This window comes from Procambarus clarkii, chromosome 71, assembly GCF_040958095.1.
Source record: "Procambarus clarkii isolate CNS0578487 chromosome 71, FALCON_Pclarkii_2.0, whole genome shotgun sequence".
In the NCBI taxonomy this organism is placed as follows: domain Eukaryota; kingdom Metazoa; phylum Arthropoda; class Malacostraca; order Decapoda; family Cambaridae; genus Procambarus; species Procambarus clarkii.
Genome location: NC_091220.1, coordinates 15,874,613 through 15,883,699, shown reverse-complemented (window position 1 = coordinate 15,883,699; position 9,087 = coordinate 15,874,613). Strand labels below are relative to the sequence as shown.

The 9,087-nt window shown below is 37.8% G+C and overlaps 1 protein-coding gene across 7 annotated transcripts in view; it reads left to right on the top strand.

The window, feature by feature from the left end:
* LOC123745587 (protein mono-ADP-ribosyltransferase PARP11) overlaps positions 1-5,478 on the top strand; it is a 10,209-nt gene extending 4,731 nt beyond the window's left edge. For all 7 annotated transcript variants that reach the window (XM_045726269.2, XM_069312080.1, XM_045726270.2 and 4 more), the window contains 2 exons: positions 362-1,611; positions 3,070-5,478. In XM_045726269.2, the coding sequence (XP_045582225.1) occupies positions 362-1,611; positions 3,070-3,304 (1,485 nt within the window). In that variant the 3' untranslated portion in view covers positions 3,305-5,478. The remainder of the gene's footprint in view (positions 1-361; positions 1,612-3,069) is intronic.
* The last annotated feature ends 3,609 nt before the right edge of the window (positions 5,479-9,087 follow it).

Here is a 9,087-nt window from a genome sequence, read left to right as displayed (position 1 = left end):
TTTTTATTTTATTTGAATAACAGGCATGCAGTTCAAAGGTTAAGTACCAGTGGGTCTGATCAGTAACTGCATGAGTGACCAACCTGTCCTTTTACAAATTATGTCTGAATTTGGCTGTTTGCCTGTATGGCTGATAATGGACGTAATTTGAAAATGAAAACTAATTGAAAATAAATTTTGGATTTTTTTTCCAAAACAGCAAGTTAATGGTTCATCAATAAGCCATTAAGTGTCCCTACAGTATAGGTATAAATCTCACTGATGCAATTAATATCTAATTGATGTTATTTGTCATGTATGCTATGATATTTAATTAATAAACTTTTCAGGTAGTAATGAGTCATATTTCTTATATTTTTAGGATTTGAACTTTGGCATAGATCAAAATCACCATGATAATTCAAGGGACAGTGGAAGAACCAGAGGTTTGCATAATAATAATAAACCAGCTAAGTCATGCCAGCAACACAGTCAAGGTAGAGGGAAAAAGACTCCACATCCACCAGGAAGGAAACAAGATCAGAAGCCTCCAGGTCAACAAACCACCTGTTGGTCTTATTATCATCAAGGAAATGTAGAAATCCCAGAGATTTGTGTTTACTCTATTGACAAACGCTGTATGCATGAAGAAAGTGGATGCCTCAGACTTCATGCCAAATGTACGAGTCAGTGGCAGGTACTGCATGATTCCAGTTGGTATAATTTACGCAATTTTCACTCAAAAGAAATTGAGGATGCCTTTGAGGATGTGACAAAGGATTCTGTAAGACTATCCCTTCTGAACCCCATAATGTTGGGGAACAGTGGTACTGGAATGTTAAAGATTCTTGGAACTCAGCAGTGGGAAGCAGATTTAGAAACTATGAAGTTAAGAAGCGTGACAAAAGTTGGTTCTCCAGTAGTTATGATGGATATTCGTAGATTGTCGACACAATCAGCAGCCACGTCAAAGAGTGCAAAGGCAACTGTGTATGAATGGTTCTTTCAGGACGAAAACAACAAGTGGATCAAATATGGTGAAGCTGACAGTTGTGGCCACACTCATCTGATTTCTAGTGTAAAGTCACATGAGATTGAGCTGTGCTTTGTTACAAATCCCTCTTCCCCAATGACTTTCAATAACTCAAAATTTCAATATCAGTTAGATTTTATTGGGATGAAGCAGACAAATTTGAGCACTGGTAAGGTAAGATTAATACGAAGAAGACCTGTAAAAAAGCAAAGCACAAAAATTAATCCAAAGAGCAAGAAGGACAATTTGCCCTCTTCTTGGAGTGTCATGAAGGATACTGACACCATGGTGCAGATAACATTGGACACATCTAGCCAAGAATATCGTGATGTTATGACTCTGTTACTAGCTACCTTGCCTTCTGCTCGACCGACAGCAATCAAGAGGATTCAGAACCCCTTTTTGTGGCGACCTTTTCAAAATAAGCAAGATGAATTGTCTCTTAAATACGGTGAGAAAGGAAAAATAAATGTTCAAAAACTCTTCCACGGGACAAAATCTGAATATGTAGATAATATCAGCCGGGAAAATTTTGATTGGAGGCTGCATGGCTCAAATGTTGGACAGTTATATGGCAGAGGGACCTACTTCTCAAACAGGTGAGTTTCTGTATGTTGTTTTGATTAGTTTATTTCCTGTATGCCAATATTTTCACATCACCAGTAGAAGAGTTTAAGGTAACTCCTATTTTGTGCCCCCACAAAATATTGGACAAATTTGTATTAATAATTTCAAATTATAGCACTTTTTTTTTAGAAAAACTTAGTTATTAGTGATATGCCTGATCATTGTATTTTTTTTGTGTGTGTGATTTAATATGATACATGGTAGCAAGAGCCTTCATGTGTGGTACCCAGGGACACTTTTGAGGCTTTTGTACTAGCTAAAACTGCAGTAGTCCAGCATGGGTCCTGGCTCCTCTCACTGTATGCAGTCCTCAAGCAAACTGCCATGTTAGCTCGACAACCATATGATTAAAACCTTTTTGCTATACTGTATTGCATGAACGTCTGTAATATTCCATTACCTAATAAATACTATTAGGGGTTTCTGAGAAGGCTTCCCTCCATGGCTCTTGTGTAAACCTTGAGTATTGTTTGCCTCGACTGCTTGTGACTACCGAGTTTCTTCTCTACTTGATGACCAAACCGTACACCAGAAGATGAAGAAACATTGATGTTTCGGTCTGTCTGGGACCATTATTAAGTCGTATGTTTCTTCACCATATTTCTTCTCTACTTGTCATTGCCCCTGTCTGGTCAGGGGCTTCTTTCCTTGTTGGGGGGGGGGGGAGGACATCAGGTGTCTGCTGCTTTATTATGTACAGTACTAACAATTCCTTATTGTTGGTACTATTATGTACAGAGTGATTGGACAGTGTGAGGGTTGGACATGCCAGGCAGGGTTGTGCTCAATTAAGACCCTATATTTCTTTAATTTTCCTCTTGTGAGAATGCATCTTTTGACCAACAAATAGATGAGCTAAGCATCCATTTAGCTTTTTTTGTATGACTTTAAAAATTTCTACCTTATACCCATGAAAGGTTTTCTCACTTTTCACTCAATACAACTAGCTTTTACTGGTATACATGCCTTTACACTGTTATAGGTCCAACCCTTACAGCAGTAGCCATGGTGATCAACAAATGACAATGACTACATGTTAAGGGTACAGCTGAGACTGGAATCTTTCCTTAGGGAGCAACCAAATTACCTACTCAGAAAGGTGCTTTTCATTTAAATGCTTAGCCTTTGTTTATGTTTTGAAATTTTCTGTACACAATACAAATGCTGTTTTTGTTCACTGGCTTTGAAAGAGTTAAGATCCCAATAGAAGATTTAATAATTCATCAAAGATTACAATTACTTAGATGTCTTAATTCAACCTTTTAGTTAGTGAAAGACTTGAGTAAATTTTAGTTTTTCTTAAATTGAGATTTCTTACATTTTTTAAAAGATATGTGCAGAATAAGTGTTCCAATGACAGCAAAATAGAATAAAATTAATAACAATTAATAAAAAAATATATTGTTGAATTCTTAATTTTTCTTCCACAGTGCTGCGTTTTCTATGAAATATTCTCAATCCAACATTTTTGGCCATAAAGTTCTGCTGCTGGCTGAAGTAATAGTTGGGAAAGTGACCAAAGGAAATGCATCCATGACTCGTCCACCAATAAATCCTGCCACTAACGAATTGTATGATACAACAGTAGACAGCACGAGTTCCCCAAAAATATTCGTTAAATATGATAAACAGGAATATTACCCTCTGTATATCCTAGAACTATAATAACGAGAACTAAAAGATAGGCATAGGTTATGCCCAGGGTGCAAGCATATGTTTTACTAATACTCTAACCATTATGCTGCACACATTAATAAGTGGTGTTGAAATGTAGAGTCTTGATGGTTTTCCACAACCGTAGCTTAAAGGAAGAAATAAGAAAATCTGCATTCAAAATATAAATTAATAAAAAAAAAAAACTCAACAAAATTTTAGTATGACCCTAAAGTGAATTTATTTAAATAGAGTATATAAATTGTCCAAATTACATGTGTGTCATTATACAAGGTGTGCTAACAACACTGGAGAACATAATGCAGAGAGAATATGGTCACACAATATAAGATACTTAGAGCTGTGGTAAGGTAAATAAAAAAAAAGGAATTTTAAAGAGATGGGAGCAAGAACAAGACTCTTATGCCCCATAAGAGGACATAACTTGAAATGTAAATAGAATATTGAATGTAGTGAAATGCCCCTTTCCTGGGGGAGCCTCTTGGTGGCTCCCTGACACTAACTCGCCGAGATAACTTGCCATACATAGTCACATCAGTCTTTAGAGTTTTGTTGACCTACCGAGAACCTGGAGCCAGAACCACACCCCTTCACAAAGGCAGAGGATTGTTATGATCACCACCAGGAAAGTCACCAGAAAAGCAGGTAAAACAATGAAGTATCATGAAAGTACATGAAGTATCAGAATCTCGAGCCACACGAAGAGCCCAGCCCCAAAAGGGAAGAAAGACCGAAGTGATCCCCCAGCAGTGCAGAGAAAGAACTACTGGGAGCCATCAGAGTGGAACTGGAGGAAGAGGAACCATCCCACCCTCAACCCTGAAGGACCTACCACAAAGAATCATCCCACATCTTTAACACTGAGCACAGGGTGTGAACCCAACCAACAACCCTGGGAGGCAAAGCGAGTGTGGCACAATACCTCAACCCAGACCCGAGGCATCTGGGAACAACCCAATTTTAAAGAGTTCTTGGGGCTATCTGGTGGCCTTTTCTTGGTTCGTGATCTACGATCCCCCCTGCTCTTTGTGCTTCTTTAGAGGGGCAGCAAGGTTTTAGCCTGTGGTTCCCGGTAGGCTTATATATGACTCGCAAGGGCCTTGCATGGACTGAATTGGGTGGATCTTGCATGGCAGTAAACACTAAGGAGCCACAGGAACCTTAATTAAATATCCTGTTTATTGTTTTCTATAGCAAAATTTAAATAATTACTAACATTAAGTAATTAAGAGTTTATGTACAGTACTTTATAAAACTTTACAAACTTTCATTGATATTTGATGAATTATTATTACAATAGTGAATTGCAAATCATAGGTTTTGCTATAATTTTTTACAGAGTATTAATGAGAGTTTGTAAAGTTTACACAGAACAGTAATCAGAAACAGTAATTAGAAACATTTGATTTGATTTGATTTGATAATCTTAATGAATTATTACTAATGCATACAAAACTACAATTTAAATTTATTCTGTTATTATAATCGATATTCATTCCGTAAAGTGTATGCACTAGTTTTAGGTTATTTAAACTTTTAACTCATAATTATTATTGTTGCATTTTCCTCTTGATGTCTTAATATTAAGTCTTGCCAAAAATGCTAACTGTAATTTGGTTTATAATGGTTGCAAAAATCACTATTGCTCTCTTAAAAGCAATGGATTATTCTTTTGTATGTTTGTTTAAATAAAATTAATACAGTATTATTGTAAGGAGACATTCAGTCCATTCTCTCAATTCACCACAATGTACAAAACCCAACATCCCAACGAAACTAAAAATGCACAAACCCACCTAACCTAACCAACTGATTCACAGAAAATAGGGTTTTGCGAGGTGCTACTTTTCATAGCACGTTACATGTAGAACATTGGTTACTTAATGTTGTATTAGTTGAGAGAACGGGTTGGGACAGAGGTAAAGTCTAAGTACAGGCTTCCCGGTCTCCAACAATGTGAATTATTTCTTTGTTGCACATTGTTTTCATTGTACAGTATCTATTTCCTGCAACTATTTCGATTACCTCAGGTGACCCAATCATTTTACACATACAGCACCTTTCCCAATTTAGTTGACCCTTCATTAGCGAGACCCATTATACTTTTGCCAACTCATTTTATGTATTGCACATTTTTACAAATAAAGATGTATACTTTTATCAATTATGAATGTTTCAGTATAAACATACAATACTGTATATTTAAATACATAAAATTGCCTCAACATGGCTATGTTAAAAATAGATCCTGTCTTTCTAACCAGCTCACATTCTTTTGGAAACGGTAACCAGCTACTCAGACAAAGGACGTCCAGTGGATGCAGTATACAGTCTGTACATGGATTTTGCTTAAGCTTTTGATAAGGTACCACATGATAGACTGGCAAAAAAATTACAGGCACATGGAATAAATGTTAGAATACTACAATGGTTAAAATAAAGAAAGCAGAGAGTTTTATTAAATGTGAATGAATCAGACTAGATAAATGTGCTGAGTGGGGTACCACAGAGATCTATTTTGAGGTCAACCCTTTTTGTCATATACAGTATATCAATGAGAGATGAGAATATTACAAACCACATCATTAAATTTACAGATGACACTAAGATCTATGATAGAGTGGGAAATGAAAATGATATTAAAGCCTTACAAATAAATTACATAACTCCACAAATGGTCAGAGACTGGCAATTTTTTTATATTGAAAACGCAAGACTGCATGTGGGGCATAACAACCCACTCCACAACTACCAAAGTAATAACATTACATTACTGCAGATTGATGAAGAAAAAGGACCATGGAGTCAAAATCCATCATTCACTAAAAGTTGCACAACAAGTGGGAGTGGCAGTAAAAAAATGCTAACCAAACCCTAGGAATAAGCATAATTATGAACAAACAAACCCTAGGAACAAGCGTACCTTTGAACAAACCCTAGGAACAAGCGTACCTTTGAACAAACCCTAGGAACAAGCGTACCTTTGAACAAACCCTAGGAACAAGCATACCTTTGAACAAACCCTAGGAACAAGCGTACCTTTGAACAAACCCTAGGAACAAGCGTACCTTTGAACAAACCCTAGGAACAAGCATACCTTTGAACAAACCCTAGGAACAAGCGTACCTTTGAACAAACCCTTGGAACAAGCGTACCTTTGAACAAACCCTAGGAACAAGCATACCTTTGAACAAACCCTAGGAACAAGCGTACCTTTGAACAAACCCTTGGAACAAGCGTACCTTTGAACAAACCCTAGGAACAAGCATACCTTTGAACAAACCCTAGGAACAAGCGTACCTTTGAACAAACCCTAGGAACAAGCGTACCTTTGAACAAACCCTTGGAACAAGCGTACCTTTGAACAAACCCTTGGAACAAGCGTACCTTTGAACAAACCCTAGGAACAAGCATACCTTTGAACAAACCCTTGGAACAAGCGTACCTTTGAACAAACCCTAGGAACAAGCGTACCTTTGAACAAACCCTAGGAACAAGCATACCTTTGAACAAACCCTTGGAACAAGCATACCTTTGAACAAACCCTAGGAACAAGCGTACCTTTGAACAAACCCTTGGAACAAGCGTACCTTTGACTTAAGGAGTTAGTTAAGTTCATTTATTATGCACCCCATACCCATCTTGTGGGCGGTAGTGGAAAGGGTTACAGAGGCACATAATGGGCTCAGGGACTGAACCCCACAATTCATTTAGCTAAACAAGTTAAAATCTTAAGGAAGTGACTACAAGTGCCTCAAGGAAGTAAAGAAAACGGGGACTGGTCAAGTCGTATACTGCAATTTCGGATACCGGGCTAGAAACAACTTCGTTCACTGAGAAGTTTGTACATACAAACCATTCCGTTCGTATATGCGCTGGTTTGTGTTCGCTGTTGTTATTGTCTGAATAAATACATGGCACTTGTTCATATAATTAGCGCTTCCATTATTAGAATTATTTATCCATTATTAGAATAACAAGGTGCAAACCATACCCCCTTACAGTTGAAATCTATTTATTTATATACAAGAAGGTACATTGGGTTGCGAGAGTACATAACATATATTAAGAGGTACATACGGTAGAGCGACGGTCTCGTTTCCTACAGGTCCGCGTTCAATCCCCGACCGCCCAAGAGATTGATTGATTGATGAAGATTAAGCCACCCAAAAGATGGCACGGGCATGAATAGCCCGTAAGTGGCGGCCCTTTTAAGCCATTACCAGTATCAAAAGCTGATACTGGAGATCTGTGGAGGTGCGACTGCACCCTACGTGACTGGAGATGTCTCCCGGACCAAATGGTGACCAGATGGTGCGCCCAAGAGGTTGGGCACCATTCCTTTCCCCCGTTCCATCCCAAATCCGTATCCTGATCCCTTCCGAGTGCTATATAGTCGTAATGGCTTGGCGCTTTCACTTGATAGTTCCCCCACCCCCCTGAATAATATTACAAGAGCAGTATTTACGGGCTATTCATGCCCGTGCCACCTCTTGGGTGGCTTAATCTTCATCAATCGAGAGCAGTACGTCCTAACCAAACGTGATATGATGATATCCTGAACAATTTATAAATAAAAGTAATTGCGTAACTCCAGTTATCTAATACTTTTCATAAATGGTATAAAACCTTATCATAAGCCAAGGGATTTGTAGATCAGTGTTTAAAGGGAATTCGGAAGTAATAATAACACAGCTGATGCCATCTGTCGGCAGAAGAGAACACTATCAACTGGCTGGTCAATAATGGCCATAAGATACAGCTTACGCCATCTGTTGACACCAAATTACACTTATAACAAATTACCCCACAAAATACCACTAACGCCATCTGTTGCTTTTCCAACGCACTATAAATAGCCAAACAGCAACCCATAAGGCGGGTTGTGCTCGGGTAGGAGGTTCCAAGCTCCGCCCACAGATGGTATGGGGTGCATAATAAATGGCATCTCATTGGTAGAAACTCTTTGTTGACATTCACACAACAGCCAATCACAGGAAGGGATCAGCTAAAGGCTCCATCCACTTAATAAATCATCTTTATTCAGCACACCATCCTTGCTTATGACATTCTGCTTCAACTTTAATCTACCTAAAAAGTGAAATATTAAGTATTTAAAAGTAATAATATAGTGATAATTAAATACTGCAGGATGTAACGGGTGTTACAGAAACCTGGGCTGGCTACCTAACTTGGGACGTTATTATTGGGGGTTGCCTTGACACAAATAATGATACTCTGCTCTGCCCTCTTATTCGAGTAAATTATTCAGTTAGATGGAGATTTCTGTCAGGTGCAAAACAGAAATTGTTGTTCTTTTTCACAACAACCTTGTTGTTGTGCACAAGGACCTATTTCTTAGTTTAAATTTTATTCATAAAAGAATGTTGGTATTCCCCGCAACAGCCAATCACAGGAAGGTATTTCTAGAAGCTCGGCCTCCTTATGGACTCAGCATATCGCTCTAGCTCATGGCTCGCTGTTTCATCTCTTATACAAACTATGACTTTTTTCGATTACTGTTATAATTAATAACATGAGATGTAAAAGTTTTTGCACAAAATGGCTAAATTCTGCCATTAAATGGACTTTGTCTGGTATAAATCAAATCAAAAATCAAATGTTTATTTAGGTAAGGTACATACATACAAGAGATTTTACAAAGAGTGATGGATTTATAGATAGGGCTAGTACATACAATGCCTAAAGCCACTATTACGCAAAGCGTTTCGGGCATGAAAAACTTAAATGACTAAAGCTTAATACTAATTGAG